At 37.2% G+C, this 18,857-nt stretch overlaps 1 protein-coding gene and 1 long non-coding RNA gene across 2 annotated transcripts; both read right to left on the bottom strand.

Moving 5' to 3' along the window:
* Nucleotides 1–4,985: 4,985 nt before the first annotated feature.
* On the bottom strand, nt 4,986–5,944 carry LOC131621515 (uncharacterized). Its single transcript, XR_009289615.1, has 2 exons — nt 5,598–5,944; nt 4,986–5,267 (listed from the first exon to the last, which is right to left on the bottom strand). It is a non-coding gene; the product is annotated as an uncharacterized LOC131621515 (long non-coding RNA).
* Nucleotides 5,945–6,111: 167 nt separating this feature from the next.
* LOC131661886 (uncharacterized) lies at nt 6,112–6,673 on the bottom strand. The gene is made up of 2 exons (XM_058931537.1): nt 6,268–6,673; nt 6,112–6,132 (listed from the first exon to the last, which is right to left on the bottom strand). The coding sequence occupies exons 1-2, from the start codon at nt 6,601–6,603 to the stop codon at nt 6,112–6,114; spliced, it is 357 nt and encodes a 118-aa protein (XP_058787520.1). The 5' UTR covers nt 6,604–6,673.
* Nucleotides 6,674–18,857: the final 12,184 nt, after the last annotated feature.

The raw sequence follows: 18,857 nt of genomic DNA, 5'->3' as shown, positions 1-18,857 counted from the left end.
TTATACACCCTTAGAATAGAACAAGCATAAGTGGATCCTGTGGAGTACCACAAACGTGAGGGGTGCTAATACCTTCCCCTCGCGTAACCGACTTCTTACCCGATCTCTGGTCGCAAGACCTTTTCTTGTCCTTTCTTTATTCCAGGTTTTCTGATATTCCTTTCCCTTATGGGATAAATATATTGGTGGCGACTCTGTTGTTCATTTTCGCGAGCGTGCGACAGCTGGCGACTCTGCTGGGGACGTGATAGACCTGTGCTGGTCCATTCTTAGCGAGTCGATCCTAGCCTTTGTTTGTTTCTTTTTTTGGGTGTTTTTATTTGTTTATTTATATGCTTACATCCTGTGTATATATGTTTCCGTATCATGTTTATTTCTGTTTGCATATCATATTTACTTTCCGCATGCATCTGGACTATATTATGGGTCCCCGTGGGGACCACATATTTTCTCTGTTTGCAGGTTGGGTGGGATGTTCTATGAGGTAAAAGGCCCAATACCCAGGCCATGAGTGATACCTTAGGAACTAGGAATAGAGTGGCCATGACGGACAGAAGACGTATGTCTGATTGATCCGATCATGTATCCACGGGCAGAGCTTGGTTGAACGAGGCAATATCGTATGATAGCGCCTACTTTCAATCCTCTGTTGGCTTCTTGACCTACCATATACTAGATCCTACCTGTGAGAGGGGTTGGGAAATTTTGTTTTGCAGGAAAACAAGCTTCCATCCCACCCTATGCCCGTTCAGACTATCTATCATAATCAACGTCGAACCTCTGAATCTGGAGGGTTCGACCTTATGTGACTTATGCAAGGTTATCTATCAGAATCAACGTCGAACCTCTGAATCTGGAGGATTCGACCACCCTTGACTTATGAACAAGCTGTTTATCCAGAAAGCAACGTCGAACCTCTGAATCTGGAGGATTCGACCATATCTTATTGACCATGAGAAGTTGTTATCCAAGAAGCCTTGATCCTTGATCCTGATTTATGATACATTTGCATCTTCATTAACATTTTTGCATTCATGCATATGCATCCATGGTTACCAAGACTCCTACATTCTCCCTCTCCACCAGATCAGACAAGACAGTTCCTCGACACTGATATTTGAAATGAGACAATAGACAAAGAATCATGGGGGATTAGAAACAAGATCAAGCTACTATCAGAAAATCCATGCCTCCCAAAAGGGCACCTCCCACCAATGGAGCCTAAAGACTTTATGTTTGTCAGAGAACATTTCATTTGCATTAGAATAAGGCCAAGCTTGCCATTGTATAGATTTCTTTAGTATTTTCAATTGTATTACTTTTGTTGTTATCAAGTACTCCTCATTGTAAGAAACTCATTCTGTTTGAATAAATAAAAATAATGCAATATACATGTTTTTCTCAAATCATTTCATCTTTGTCATTATGTTCACTGATACTTCACTCATTTGTCTTAAGCAATTAAAAAAGGAGAATGATGAAAAATCAAAAACACATGAATCACTAATTGTATGCCTTTGGAACAAGATCCTGCTGACGATGTACAGGCATTGTTTCCATTCCTAAACACTGGAGTTATAAGGGAGTGAAACCTTCGTCAACCCCTTTGAGCCTAAGGAGTAGTAGTTTCTTTTCAAAAAATAACAAAACCCTCAATCTTAACCAGGGGCAGGGTAGTCTTCAGCTAGTGCAACCGAGCGCTCAACCTTCAGGTATTCCATCAGAGGATCAATCATACCTCACAACAAAAGAAGAAGAGCACAATCCACAATGGATGTATCTCATTCACTAAGAAGAAGGCAGTCACAACCTTTTCAACAAGTCAATCACAAAAGTCATACAACTTGTTCCCGAACGAGACAAAAATGATGAAAAGAAAGTTATGAATCATGATAAAAAAAAAAAAAAAACAATAGCCCGCTAAGTCAAAAGGAAGAAAAGAAAAGCTTTGAAGCAAATGACTTAGGCAAAAATTAGGGCATATCCCGCTGGACAACGAAAACCAAATTCAAAAGAAACTCTTTGTCCAGGCAAAAGTTAGGGAAAGTAAAAAAACAAAGCAAAAGAAAAATCCTCCAAGGGACAAGTTGTTGTGACCATCAACAAAAGAATCAAAGGGTGGCTGCCACCTCCGCCAAAGCCATAAAGGATCCTCATCCATCACAATCCTTCCTGAAAAGTGAATACTCGTGTCGAACTAGCTGAACGTAGGACTGGAGAACATCACGAAGAAGGGGTGGGTTAAGTAGAACTTGAGCCTTTATCCTTTGTTTCTCAAACCGTGAACCCGGCCACGTTACAACCCTCAAAAGTCCTAATTGAAGCAGGGTTCGTTCCGAAAGCATACAAACTGTAAAATCATGTCAAACTGACTCCTAATGTTGCTGTGTCATTTGTGTTAGTATCAGTACAACATTTTGACAAATAAAAACTTCTACTTTGAGATTAACATGTGCATTGCATTCTCATTATCTTTCCAAAACAGAATTGTCTCTAAACTTGAAAGTAAGTACTTGATACCAAGGAAAGTTCAACATTGAAATTCCATCGAGTAATCTTACAAAGGCAAAGGTTGGTCATCAACTAGCAAATATCTGAAGAATCCATTGGTTGGAAGAGTTCCTTTCAATCTGGGACATTCATTCCATGATCTACACTAGGGCAGACCATCGCAAATCTCCATGATTCAAGCATTATCAAAGTTCTATCTCAAGAGATCATACACGTTGGGGCAAGCTAGTAACAATTCATCTCTTCATCTTCAATCAAGTGTCAGATATTGAGACAAGTGTCGAGGAGTCAAGCCAAACACCTCACCTTCACAAATCCTATCCTTCAAGCAATGACCTTTCCACAAGGGCATTCTCCATCCGTCCTTCATATCTTGGAAACAATCATTCCATTCATAGTCATACATACATCATGCATATCATTGCATTTTCATTATCATTTCTCCTGCATGATCCAATCATCAACAAATCAGGGGCATCCACCCCACCTCGATTCTCAAACAGAGTTTTAGAACTCCACTTAATCTACTCCACACAAAGCAAAAACCCTGAACAATCAGTACACCGCATATAGAACCCATAGCATTGCATCTCCAGAAGTGCATAAAACAAATCAAACTTTGCATATGAAGCATAAGCCAAGTTACTCATCAGATGAGGTCCCTACAAGCATTCCATTGATAGTCCACTGGATCACTCAGAGTTACCATTGTGGTGTCATCTCCTAAAGTCAATCTTGTTCATCTTTCTTCGACCCAGAGTTGATGTTTTTGAGTTCAACCCAGAGTTGACTTTCCCTCCATTTTTTTTTTTTTTTTAACCCCGAGTTAGGGATCTCTTTCCCACTCAACCCAGAGTTGACGGTTATCATTTGTTCAATCCAGAATTGACTATCTCTCTTTCCCACTCACTCAGAGTTGACGGCTATCCTTTATTCAATCCAGAGTTGATCCTTGCTTTCCCACTCACCCAGAGTTGACGGTTGTCTTCTATTCAACCCAGAGTTGACCCTTATCTTTTTTCACTCAACCCAGAGTTGATGGTTATCCTTTATCCTTTTTCCCGCTCAACCCAGAGTTGACGGTTACCCTTTATTCAATCCAGAATTGATTCCTTTCCCTCTCAACCCAGAGTTGATGGTTATCCCTTATTCAATCCAGAATTGATTTCTCTCTCTCATTCAACCCAGAGTTGATGGTTATTCCTAATTGATCATCTTTCCTCTTTCAACCCAGAGTTGAATTACCTTCTCTCAACCCAGAGTTGATGTCTACCTATTGTCCTCAACCCAGAGTTGATTTCCCTTCATCCTTCAACCCAGAGTCGACCCACGTTTCTTTTTCAACCCAGAGTGGACGTTTATTTCATTTCTAACCCAGAGTTGATTTACTTTCTCTCAACCCAGAGTTGATGTCTATCTCTTGTTTTCAACCCAGAGTTGATTTTCTTTCCTTCTTTCTCAACCCAGAGTTGATGCCTATATCTTGTCCCATTAATACTAATTTCACTTTCCGTTCTCAATCCAGAATTGATGTTTACCTCTTATCCAACCCAGAGTTGACCTCCCTTTATTCTTCGACCCAGAGTCAACCCACCTTTCCTTTTCAACCCAGAGTTGATGTGTATTTCATTTTTGACTCAGAGTCAATTTGATCAATCCAGAATTGATACATTCTACCTAAGTGGAGTTGACACCATCTTTTCCCCAGTGGATAACATCTCTCATCAGGCAAATTTTCGGGTTTACTTGGTATTTAATCTTCTTCTACCTTGATTGCTCGAAAGGCTAGCGCCAATCTCGCCTTCAAGTTTGAGGCGATTAAATAGGGGCAGCTGTTGCACCCCAAAATTTGCCCTCCTAATTTTATTTCTAATTGGCTTATGTTTCTCATTCATTTACATCTTAGGTCGTCATAACTCATGCATCATTAAATCAATAAAGTTGTCTTGGGTTCAAGGATCTTGGAGATTGGGGTTTCTACTTCATTCAAGTATGATTCAGTAAATGTTACTTCGGGTGTTGGATTATAAGATTAAAGCTTTAATTTTTGGGCAGTATGAATCTCTTCTTCATCTAAATTCTCATGAGATTTCATGCCAAGGTGTTCCTTGATGCTTCCACCATCATTTATTTCAAGGAATCCCCATCGTGTGTTCACCAAAGCAAGATATTTTAAGGCCGAGAGCAATTAACCTGGATTAAATCTGATGGTTGAAGATAAGAGTTTTAGCGCAAGACTAATTTAGTTTGATCATAGGGATCCCTTGTTTGGAATTATTCAATGTCATGAATTTAAATGTATGTTCAAATAACTTGATTAGAGTGGGTTGTAAACATGTTGAGTTTGGAGAGAAAATTCGTGCGGGCTAATATGGAGTGTAAGAGTAATTGGAATTCTTTATTCAAAGCTCTTTCAAAGATCACCACAATTTCAACAACAAATGTATTCGTCATCCATTCTCAATATCACATCATTCAAAACCAACATTATTCCAAATATATTCATTCAAGTTCAAATTTACAAATGAAATCCATTATTTACAAACCATACCAATACCCTACTGTTTGTCTACTTTTGGAACATGGAACAGAAAGAAAAAAGAAACATCATATGCTCACTTCTAAACCTAAAACTAATCCCAAGTTCCTCTTCCTTTTTCTTCATGCTCTGCAGCCTGCACTTGAAGTCGAACCGAGCCCGCTGCATGATAAATTCACTTCAGCCCCATATTCCATCTTCAAAACTGAGCCTGTACCTGCAAATCAAACCAGAAAAATGTCATATACACCAATATCAAACAGCAGCCACATCCATATCAAAAACCAGTTTCAGCCAGTACTAACAAACACTGCATAACTCACCTCTAACCAGTTTCAAACCACCAACTAACCTTCCAACAGAAAGCTAACTCATCCTAACAGTTATAACAGAATTGTAACTTCCCTTGTAACTAACTTCTAAAACACCTAACAGATTCCTAAACCAACTCATAACAAACTTAAAAACCTAACTAATTCAGTTATAGCCAATAGAAAAGCTAACAGAATTCTAACTGAATTAACAGAAACTTCAGAAGAGAACCAACCTTTCATCCCTATATAACAGAGACTTCAATCATTCTTGAGCGTCTCCACCATTTTCACTCCATTCATTCTCTCAGTTCCACATCACAAACTCCACGCTTTCACTCTCTTCCATACTCACCCATCTTCAAACTCTGCAACCTCAACCTTCATCTTCATCGAATTAACTCCAAACCTGCACCTCACCATCATCACTATCACAAGCCAAATCCTAAATCCACACATAACAGAATTGAAGAAGAAAATTGAAGAAGGAGAAGAAAAGGGTCAACACCTGAAGATTTCATCATCGTCAATCCATACATAAGTCCGCAAACCTCAATCTTCCTCACAACTTCGCTTTCGTATCGCCTCGAAATCACTGCAAATTCTCCAAGAACGAGCCTCATCCAACGTTCATCTCAGCATCACAACCATCGGCGTCACTCTTACTCTTCACCTTCAATCTCCCAAAGAAACACTCCCATCCACCAATTCCATTCGTTCATCTTCAACAAATTCCTTCAAACAGCATCATCATATTCGCCTCATCTCTAACTGCAATAACATCAACACAACAACAAATCGTAGAATAACAATCAACAGAGTTTCAAAGCAAAAATTCAGAAATAGAAGAAGAGAAGAAGAAGAAGAAGAGCAAAGAACTGAAGAATAATGGATGCTTAATATTACCTCACCTCTGGTTTTCCTCAACAACCATCTTCGGCTCACATTCAGGTAAGTCTTCGAATCGCTATTTCCATCATTCATCTTCTTTTGCGCCATTGTTGATGCTATACGGTAGATTGTGGTCTTCTGATTGTTTCCCCCATGAATTGAGCAGTAGCGTCCATCATCATCTTGTAATCGCTTTCTTAGGCTTCTTAGGGTTTTGTTGTGAATCAAATACAGAGAATTGAGGGACGAATTAGAAAGAATGAGGTTGGGATTAGAGACGGAGATCGAGGTAGAAGAAGGGTTAGTTGCGGCGGCGTTCATAACGCTCGCCGGAGAGGAGGGGAAGGCCATCGCCGTTTTCACGAAGGAGAAACGAGAACGAGAAGTTAAGAGAAAGAGTTGAAACGGCGCAAAGCCTAACCCTAATCCCCAATTTCTCTTTTTCCATTATTTCCATTATTAATTTGTTTTTTTAAATTTTATTTTTTTCTGTATGAAAATCTGATAAAAACAATCCCTGGGTCGTAATTGCTAAGCACACACCTATGAAGCCCATACAACTTCTTTGACAAGAAAATCAAACAATAAAATCGCACATGGGCCGTTTTACCATTTACACCCCACTGGCCCGTGCTATCCATTTTTGGCCAACAATCTGAAACAAAAATAATGTCCTGGGCCTGCCTCAATGGGCCAGCGCCCTAACTGCTATTACACCACTATATTCAGTGCTGCACCCCCCTATATCTATTATTAGAATTTAGTTTTTAATTAGTTTTTTGCCATTTTCATTTTGATAATTAATACTAATTCTCTCTTATTAATTTTGAGACCTTGATAGAATTTTTGTCACATATAAAAATAGTAAAATAATCACAAAAATAATAGTTTTAGGCTTGTATTTTTAATTCACTTGCTTGATTAAATTCTTGTCTCTTTGTCACATAAAAAAATCAATAAAAATAAATAGTCCTTTAAATTTGATTTTTTGTACTATGTTGCATCGTTCACTTTCATGTCTTGTACCATATTTTCAAGTGTTTATGTTAGCCATTTTACACTAATTCTTGTATCGTTATTTACTTGTATTTTTACTTGTAATTTCGATCTCCGCTTATGCTTATATTCTCATGTCGCTTTTTGCTCCTAACATTTAGGTAGAATCATAACATTAGACTAGTTTTCATTTTAGGCTAGTTGTCCTTCTTTTCTTTTCAACTTTTAAAATACTTAATAAATATCGATGAAGATCATACCGTTACTATATTTCATAGTAAGAAAGAAATGATTGGGGCGTAGGCCCCGATGTAGGTTCTTTCCTACTTAGCGGAGAAGAAATGATTGAGGTGTGAAGCCTCGATGTATTTCTTAACCGTTGTTTAGAGAAACGATCGTGGTGTAGGCCTCGATGTGCATTCTCTAAATATTCACAAAAGAACTCTTTTTGTATCTCCTTTACTTAGCGGAGAAGAAATGATTGAGGTGTGAAACCTCGATGTATTTCTTAACCGTTATTTAGAGAAACGATTGTGGCGTAGGCCTCGATGTGCTTTCTCTAAATATGCAAAACAAAACTCTTTTTGGTATGATCTAAGTCACAAATTAATTTCCCTTAAAAGACACCCAACCAAAAACATTTCAAAATATCTAATAAAGGCTCAGAGCTAATCAAAGTGAGGAAGTGATGCGATGCCTTGTAGTAGGTTTTCGTCCATCATGGAATCACACATAAAAGACACAAACCAATCTCTTTTCTCTCTTGCCTCCGAGGCATTCTTTCTCTTGCCTTCAGGGCATTCTTTCTCCTAATCGGACACGTTATTTCCGCTCCATTCCCAGCTTAAGACTCCAGAGGTCGAGCAGCGGAGTGTGAATGTAACTGTTCAACTAAAAAACACAAAAACAAACAAAAACTAAAGAGCCGAACTACGGCGCTCTGATTCCTGAAAAGGATACGTAGGCATTAGGTCGCGGGGCCTAAACGAGCACAACTATTTATAAACCTTATTTTCCCCGTGTTTCTTTTTCTTTCATTTGCATGCATTCCCTTAGTAATTAAGCTTTAGATTTATACACCCTTAGAATAGAACAAGCATAAGTGGATCCTGTGGAGTACCACAGACGTGAGGGGTGCTAATACCTTCCCCTCGCGTAACCGACTTCTTACCCGATCTCTGGTCGCAAGACCTTTTCTTGTCCTTTCTTTATTCCAGGTTTTCTGATATTCCTTTCCCTTATGGGATAAATATATTGGTGGCGACTCTGTTCACATTTTCGCGAGCGTGCGACAACAGTATATGCTAAATCACACCACTTTCCTAATCTCCAAAATGGATCCTATCAAGTACGTGTTCGAAAAACCTGCTCTCTCTGGAAGAATAGCAAGATGGCAAATGATCCTAACAGAATATGACATTCAATACACTTCACAAAAAGCAATCAAAGGAAGTGTGGTAGTTGATCATCTGGCTCATCAAGCAGTGGATGATTATCAAGCATTGAACTTTGACTTCCCAGACGAGGACATTATGCTAGTCAATGACTACAAACAACCAGGACCAGAAGAAGGACCCGAGCCAGGATCCCGGTGGACTATGGTTTTTGACGGAGCTTCTAACGCACTTGGCAATGGCATCGGAGCTGTGATCATTTCTCCTGCAGGAGGTTATACACCATTCACTGCCAGATTATGCTTCAACTGCACTAACAATATAGCCGAGTACGAAGCATGTATTCTGGGTCTCAAAGCTGCAATCGATCTAAGAATCAAGTTCCTGAAGGTCTACGGAGACTCGGCCTTGGTAATTTACCAAGTCAAAGAGGAATGGGACACGAAGCACCAGAATCTAATTCCTTACAAAGAATATGTGCTGAGTCTGATTCCTTATTTCGAAGAAATCACTTTTGAACACATCCCACGCGGGGAAAATCAACTAGCTGATGCCTTGGCTACCATGTCATCCATGTTCAAAGTCAGTTGGGACAATGAGGCACCGACGATCACCATTTACAGACAAGATGAACCATCCTACAGCAATGAGATCAATGCCGAAGGAACGGGAGAAAAACCATGGTTCCATGAAGTAAAAAGATATCTCGAAACTCAGGAGTACCCTGAAGGGGCGTCCATCAACGACAGAAAGTTTCTAAGGAGGTTTGCCGCCAAATTCTTTCTAAGTAATGGAACCCTATACAAACGCAACCATGACTCGACTTTACTTCGTTGTGTAAACAAGAAGGAAGCAGAACAGATTATGGAAGACATACACGATGGTGCCTTTGGTACTCATTCAAGTGGACATACAATGGCTAAAAAGATCCTCAGAGCAGGTTATTACTGGTCTACCATGGAGACGGACTGTCGTCATCATTCCCGAACCTGTCACAAATGTCAGATATATGCAGACAAGGTACATGTACCTCCAGTCCCATTAAACGTCCTGACAGCTCCTTGGCCTTTTGCAATGTGGGGTATTGATATGATTGGAGAAATCAAGCCTACTGCCTCCAACGGACATTGCTTTATCCTGGTCGCTATTGATTACTTCACTAAATGGGTAGAAGCAGCTTCTTTTGCTTCTGTCACCAAAAATGTTGTGGCCCGATTTATCAAGCACAATCTCATTTGTCGGTATGGCATTCCCGAAAGGATCATCACGGACAATGGCACAAATCTAAACAACAGAATGATTACTGAACTCTGCACACAATTCCAGATCAAACATCATAATTCTTCTCCATATCGACCAAAGATGAATGGCGCAGTGGAAGCTGCCAATAAAAACATCAAGAAAATCATACAAAAGATGACAGTAACCTACAAAGACTGGCATGAGATGTTACCTTTTGCTCTTCATGGTTATCGCACATCTGCGCGTACTTCAACAGGGGCAACTCCATTCTCCTTAGTCTATGGTATGGAGGCAGTTCTTCCAATTGAAATTCAAATCCCTTCCCTAAGGATTATGAAAGAAGCCGATCTAGACGAAGACGATTGGATTCAGACCCGGTTAGACCAGATAAACTTGCTTGATGAGAAAAGGCTCGCAGCTATTTGTTATGGTCAATTGTACCAGAAGCGCATGATCAAAGCCTTCAACAAAAAAAGTCAAAAGTCAAGCATACCAAACTGGTGGCTTGGTTGTCAAACGCATCATCTTACCACTAGGTGATCCCAGGGGCAAATGGGCTCCCACTTATGAGGGACCATTTGTAATCAAGAAAATATTCTCCGGCGGTGCCATGTTGCTTACCACCATGGATGGCGAGGATTTCCCACACCCTGTGAATGCGGACATAGTCAAAAAATACTTCACTTGAAAAGAAAAGGTCGCTAAGTTGAAAACCTGAAAGGGCAACTTAGGAAAAAAATGAGCGTCTCGGTGGATTGAAAACCCGAAAGGGCGGTCCAGGCAAAAATTAGAGACTAAATAATACTATCCTGGTAGGCTGAAAACCTGAAAAGGCAGCCTAGGCAAAAGTTAGGGAATAAAGCGTACAACTATGTTCTGTATAGCTGCCTTTTCACCTTCAAGATTCAACACATCAAAGACACCGAACAGTCCAATTACTTTCTTCCAACAAGCGAGGGATGAGATGTTCGAAGACAGATTGGCAATAGCAGAATTGAAACTTGACTGGATTGTTTTCACATAGCTATTTATCTTTATAAATATTTTCCAAAGCTTTATGACAATTTCCTACTACTAGGATTTTTGTTTCCTTGAACTAATCAGCCTATCATGGCTCTTTTTCAAAAATCAATGCAGCTTAGGCTCAAAATCAACATTTTCACTTTTTTCTGTTTTGAATACATAAACGTCCCAATGATAATTTTGAATGAACATGTGCATTTGAATATGATTGATGTTTACCAGGAAAAACAGGAACAACATTCAGGTAATGTCCCAATCATTTGGACATCATCCCGAAACCAGCATCAGAAGAAAATCCCCAAGAGAAATGCACTTCTCAGCAAATTCCTCGATAAGATTTTTCTCTCCAAACGAAGTGATTCGAGAAATCTTATCCCCCAGCAGGGCTGTTCCAGATTACTATCTCCAGAAGGTGTGGTCTCCACACCAGGACTTGGTCAAATAGTGCATCGGAGGATTATGCATCTTCCTCATTCCCACTCAAAAGATCATCAACAATCACAATACCTTCATCTCCAGATGACTGACTAGCTGGGATTTACTTTCCCAATCATACATCATATATCATACATCATACATCATACATCATACATCATACGTCATACGCATATTCATACACAGCATATAATATTTCATGACAAACGCATACATAACATGCATATTTCTCCTTTAGTTAGAGAATCTCATGCATTACATACATCATGCCATTGCATATCACTAACTTGATTTTTCAGGAAGACGGATGTCTTCAACAAAGATGTTCTCAATCACATACAGTGTTCCCCTTGAACTCTATTCAAATAAGCAGTCCTCTCAGACATAATCAAGCCAAGGATTCATTCTGAAGAGATCTCTCCTTTTCAAATTACTTATCAACTCAAAAAACAAGCAACGCAGATCTAAAGCTGATACCTCAGACGGTTCCAGAACGATCTACCATCGAAGATCTAAAGCTGATACCTCAGACGGTTCCAGAACGATCTACCATCGAAGATCTAAAGATGATACCTCAGACGGTTCCAGAACGATCTACCATCAAAGATCTAAAGCTGATACCTCAGACGGTTCCAGAACGATCTACCATCGAAGATCTAAAGCTGATACCTCAGACGGTTCCAGAACGATCTACCATCGAAGATCTAAAGCTGATACCTCAGACGGTTCCACAACGACCAACTTTCAAAATCTAAAGCGGAAAAACTTTGGACAGTTCCATAACAATCATCCTCCTAGACTTAAAGCGGTAACCTTGGACGGTTCCGAAACAGTCAACACAAAGACTTTCAAATCCTTCATCAAGATATAATCAATGGATTCATTCTGATGAACAAACCATCAAACACATTTGCCAGGGGGCATCTGAAAGCCCATCCCAGGTAATGTTTCAATCTTCCAACCACATTTCTCAGACAACATTCAAAGACAAATTCCAACATCACTCCCGATGGAGGTAAGTGCAAATTTTCAGGGCATCTAAAATATTCAATCATCTTCCACCTTCAGATTTCAGACAATCTCTTCAGGTTTAAGAAGATTGAATAGGGGCAACTGTTATACCCCAAAATTTTCCCGCATCTTTTTTTAAGAAAACTTCAATCTAAAAATTAAGAGTTTCATATAATCTTGGATTTTCACATCCTGATTTATGAATACTTGATTTTTAGAATTTTTTCTTATACAGTATTTTTGCTTGCTGTTGAATTTATTCTTACGCAAACGCCAAGTACTGTTTATTGCTTCACACACGCTATTTATTTGATATTTGTTTACAGATAAATAGTACTGACGCAATTGGTACAGAATTAAATCTTTTGCAGGCGCAGAGTCCGGGATTCAGACTGTACTGGTAAACAAGTAAATTATTACTAATTTTTGTTTCCCACTAACTTTTGTACTATATTCCATTATTTTCGAAATCTCTTTTCAAATCTCATTTTCAAAAATCAAATCTTAACTTTATTCTACACATCTCTCTTTTTCCCAACACTATCATACACTTTCTTTCAAATCTTACTTCCACTCAAATTTTCCTTTTGTACGGAATCACTTCATTCCCCAACGTCTCTATCCTTCTTTTCATTCTATAAATACCTCTCATTTTTTCCATAAAATCTCACATCAAATTCTAAATCATTTCTCAAATTTCTACTTCATATCCATTCTCTCTTCCTCCCCGGCAAAATGGCGAAGCGGATGGAAACGTGTTTTCTTATGGTCATCACCATTGCTACGGTGATCATGTCCTTCTTCTGTCTGCATAGTCCTGAAAAATGTGGACCCGCGATGGTTACACTCCCGATCATCTATTTTCTGTTGGTCATAGCATGGGTTATTAACCGTCATTCTTAAAGTTTGCCGTATCTCTTATTTTCTTAAATGTACCGTTTACTCGTCGTACCGTTCATTATAGTATGTAATGTTTGTACTGTCAGTATTAAATGTTGTACTATTTGTCATATTGTTGCTTAATTATTCAGATAATATTTTGTGAGTTTTCTGCCAGTCAAATATTTATGTTTCTGTGCATTAAATGATTTTTAGGGTTATTATCGGTAATTTTGCTCGCGTACAGTAAATAATAATTATTTATTATGTCTGTGTTTTTTAACAAGTCATGTAAATAAACTTTCATCTTTCACATAAAACAAAAACAACAAAAAGAAAATTAACTTTGACTGTTGATTTTTCACTCTAACTGTTACATGCCTGAATAGTCAGTTGACAGTCAAACTGCTGACAGTACAATTCTCTGTGTTTTGTACCATCAATCAAATCAAAATTTTGCATTTCAAAATTCCAAGAATTTTGTCCTAGAAGTCTTCTGAATATCACATGATTAGCAGAGACTCAGCACTGCACAAAAATCAGGTACGCTTAACTGTCTCCTACACAAACAGTCCCTGATTAGGGTTTCTTGTTTTTTCAGGAGAAACAAGTTTTTGAGACCTCAAATGGATTTCATGGAACTCCATATATCTCAAAGTACCATCATACAAATTTTCAGACTTCAATTCACTCAGACGCACCGTCAGCAGCTCAAACAGTCAACAGACGACCCGTTTGACCAAAAAGACAACAGACAGTCAAAAATGAATTTTTTTGTCAACATCCATATTTTGTCAAAGGATTCATCATTTGATCATTGGATGATCATAATTCATCAAGGAAAGATAAAAAATCAACAAAACCCTAAGATTCAAAATTAGGGTTTTCTCCTAAAAAGTAAACTGAACTTTGACTGGTCATAACTCTCTCATCCTTCATCCAAAAAGTTCAAACTAAAGCTCATTTTGAAGGAAATTCAATTATCTTTCAAATGCATTCGATCCCATGGTCATTACATTCACCATTTGAAAAATATGAACAAAGACATTACAGGTCATTTTCAAAGTCAACAAAAAGACACTTTTTTCAAAAGGACACACAAGGAGCATCAAAAATCATTTTGACATGAGACCAAAGACATTGGTTAGAGGACTCTTTGAGGTTTCCAAAAAGTGCAAGATCTCCTTCATATGACAAAAATTGAGGGACTTACACCTTGTTGAAGTTGGCTAAATTTTGGGAAAATGCATAAAACCAACATTGCTCAAAAATGTATTTTTTTCCAAATGGGGCCAAGTTTTCATGGTTCAAACATGTTTGCCATGATATTATGGGCCTCCCACGACCAAGACAAAGCCCACACCATTTTTATCCATTTTTGGTTTAATTTTATCCTATTTTAAGATTAAATGAAAATGGAAAATGGAAGGATAATGGATAGCTTAGTTTCTAAGCATGAGTCATCCAAGAATCTTTAATTTTCTGCAGAAGATTGAGGTACAAGGCAAGAGCATTGAAGAGAAGCAAGACTTGGTCAACAATTCAAAGGTTTTAATATAAAAAAATCAAGAATTCAACAAAGGCAACCAAAGGCTTCTTGGCTTCAATTCTAAGCACAACATAGCTTATAAATAGCTTAGAGTACTTCACAAATAAAAAACCACGAATTCAGAAGAGAATCTATGCTTGTAACCATACTTGTAATCACTTAAATTTTTCAAAGAAATTCCAAATTCGAATTTTGAATTCAAGTCAGTTTCAATACAAACTAAACATTCAAACACCTTCCTCAAGTATCACTGAAACTATTCCAATCATTTCCCAGCCTTGAAACCCACTGAACTAAGCACTACAGGTCACGATTTATTCAAAATAAAACCAACTCGTATCTGATCATTCAGGCATGTTTAACAAGATGTAGACATATATTTGAACTTAGCTTAATGTCCTGATCATTTCTGGACATTTAATTAAAGTTTGGGAGCCTTTACACGAAACTACCATTTTAGGGTTTCTTAGTTCAAATTTAGGGTTTTTCGTTAGAACCAAAAATAGGACAAATTAAGGGCATGGTTGAATTCAGTAGATTGAGACGAATCGAATGGGCATGTCGCGCCAAATTTATATTCATGTTTGACCCTATTCGCTATTTTGCAGGTTTAGAAGGTATCTATTACATCGCTTTTATTACAAAAACGTTATTAAAGGTGCTGGCTGGAGGTTGAAGACGATGAGGTGTCCTCACCTCATTGGATAGAACGCGCGCGCCAGTGTTTTTGAATTCTGGGTTCCCATGTGCGCTTTACATCATCTTTCCATGTGACCTCAATATCTGGGCCGTCTGATCTCATTAAACTCTCAATCCAACGCATCAAAACACTCATCCTTACCATGGTCCTCATTTAAATACCACACCTGATCATTCAGCTTTTTATTTTCTATTTTATTTTAATTTCTTTGTTAAATTAATTAAAAATAGTTTTAAAAATCCAAAAAATACACAAAAAATATTTTTAAGTTTCTAAAATAATATTTTATTTTCTGATATAAAAATATTTTATTTTTCTTCATAGTTTGAATATTTTGTGTAATTAATTAGATAATATGCATATATTTATCTTTTAATTATTTTCACCCAATCAAAAATCATAAAAAAATTTGTTCTTTATATTAAATATTGTTTATATATTATAAACTAATTTTGTACATATTTTGAATAATTTTCTCTTCAAGTTTTAACTATTTGTGTAATTATTTATATAATTATGTATTAATTAACTTAATAGATTTCAAATCAAATTTCAAAAAAAACAAAAAAAAAATTAGTTTTGTTTTAAATTTAATTAACAAGCATTTTTGAACATATTTTGAACTTAATTTTTAGGTTTGAAATTTATTTTCATCTTTTTTCCTCATTTTAATTTAATTAATCATGCATTAATTATAATTAAAATCAATCATAAAAATCCAAAAACATTTCTTTTATATTTCTTGCAATTTAAATTCCTAGATAAATGTATAGGTTGTCAAATTCATGTAAATAGCGTAGTTTACATTTCCCGCACAATCGATGTAATAGCGTAGATTTACTTTCCGCATTTTACATTTCCGCATTTTAAATTCCAGCACATATAAACTGCGTGTATGCCAAAGATAAAATTGAATCGTTAGATCACTAACTTCAAAGATAAAATATCTGAATCCAAACACAATCACACTTGCACCTCTTAGGGTAATCCCTTTCTCATTCTTTTCAAAATCAAAATCAAATTCTATTATTTCAAACGCAAAATCGAACTTTTGTTTATATCCGGTGAAAGGATAGATTTTTAAAGGAAATAGGATAAAGACCTTATAACTCAGGGTAAATCTCCTAATTTGCTTGCTCAAATCAAAACAAACAAATCTCTCATATATCATTGTTTTTCAAAATAAAACTTTCAAAAAAAGACAATACTTTGTATATATCCAAACGAGGATCATTACGAAGTTAACGTTCTTTTTTCAAAAAACATCTTTTGAAAGATAAAAACACTTTGTATACATCCGCACAAGGATCATTACAAAGTCAATTTACAAAGGTATTTGGAACCACATACGAGCATTTCAAGGCAATCGAAAAGTAATTGAAAACAAGTGAGCTAAGCAAATTAAAGAGCCCATGGATAACCATGGATACAAAGGGTGCTAACACCTTCCCTTTGTATAACCTACCCCCTTACCCAGAATTTCTTAAAGGTCTTTTTTTTGTTTCTTTTATAAACCTTTCCTTAATTGGATAAAATAAAAGGTCGGTGGCGACTCTCTGATTTTCAAACACAAAAGCAGAAACAAAAAAGAGTTAGTTCGCGTATCTCTCCGCGAGAGGTATGGCAAAAAACCGAGCGCGCGACAATCCCATACATCATTCCTGGTGAATTGATTTAGCTCTTCTTGCATAGCAATAATCCAATATGTGTCTTGAAGTGCTTCATCTACTGAAGTTGGCTCTATGATTGATACTAATCCAAATAATGAATTTTCATTATTTCTTAGGTATGCTCTAGTTCTGATAGGATCATCTTTCTTGCCCAGGATAACATCTTCTGAATGATGTGTAGTTAGTCTTGGAAATCTTTTCTGAGAGTTTTCTTTAGAAGTTCTCATGTTCTCCATGGTTGATGTGATTTCTGATGTATCTCTGTCTTCTGAATCATCAAGATTTAAAGGTTGTTCTTCTGTATCTGCAAAATTTTCAATTTTCTTTGGCTTTTGATGGCCAGGCTTATCATCAAATCTGATATTGATTTATTCTTCAACTATTAATGTCTCTGTGTTATGTACTCTGTAGCCTTTTGAGCGTTTAGAATATCCTAGCAGAAAACACTTTTGAGCCTTAGAATCAAACTTGTTCAGATGTTCTTTAGTATTAAGAATAAAATAAGTACAACCAAATGGGTGAAAATATGAAATGTTAGGTTTCCTATTCTTCCATAGTTCATAAGGGGTCTTATCCAGAATAGGTCTTATGGACACTCTATTTTGAATATAGCATGCACTGTTTACTGCTTCTGCCCAGAAGTGCTTAGCCAAATTGGCTTCATTGATCATTGTCCTTGCCATTTCTTGTAATGTTCTGTTTTTACGTTCTACAACCCCATTCTGCTGAGGTGTTTTAGGACAGGAGAAGTTGTGAGAGATTCCATTTTCTTTGAAGAACTTCTCAAAGAGATGATTCTCAAATTCTCCTCCATGATCACTTCTGACCTTAATAATTTTAGATTCTTTTTCATTTTGTATTTGATTACAGAAGTCAAAGGAAACAGTATGCGTTTCATCTTTATGTTTTAAGAATTTTACCCATGTCCATCTGCGGTAGTCATCTACAATGACTAAACCTTATTTCTTACCTCTTATAGATGCTGTTTTCACTGGACCAAATAAATCAATATGTAGAAGTTCTAAAGGTCTTGAATAAGAAATAACATTTTTAGATTTGAAAGAGGATTTTGAGAACTTCCCCTTCTAACATGCTTCACAAAGAGCATCTGAGTTGAACTTTAAATTGGGCAGTCCTCTTACTAAGTTGAGTTTGTTAGTTGAGATAATCTCCTCAAGCTAACGTGTCCCAATATTCTGTGCCTAATCCATTGCTCATTATTTACAAACAGAAGAAAAGTCACTTTCTGAGATTTAAGATCAGAAAGATTAATCTTATAAATGTTATTCTTTCTTTTACCAGTAAAAAGAATTGATTCGTCTTTCTAACTTTCAGCCTTGCATGATTTTTGATTAAAGACTATATCATAACCATTATCACTTAGTTGACTAATGGACAACAAATTATGAGCTAATCCTTCAACAAGTAAAACATTAGTTATATAGGGAGAGTTACCATTACCAATAGTTCCTGATCCAATGATCTTTCCCTTTTGGTTCCCTCCAAATCTGACGTCTATGCCGGATTTAAGTTCCAAGCTTTGGAACATAGACCTTCTTCCCGTCATGTGACCCGAGCATCCAGAGTCCAGGTACCATGACTGGTGTTTTGACTTCACTGCTAAAGGCATCTGCAACATAGACAATTTTCTTCTTAGGTACCCATATCTTTTTGGGTCCTTTGATGTTAGTGTGCCTGAAGCTTTG

Source organism: Vicia villosa, linkage group LG1 (genome assembly GCF_029867415.1).
Source record: "Vicia villosa cultivar HV-30 ecotype Madison, WI linkage group LG1, Vvil1.0, whole genome shotgun sequence".
Classification (NCBI taxonomy): Eukaryota; Viridiplantae; Streptophyta; class Magnoliopsida; order Fabales; family Fabaceae; genus Vicia; species Vicia villosa.
Note: the sequence above shows the minus strand (reverse complement) of the source record. Positions and strands in the feature narration are given on the sequence as shown.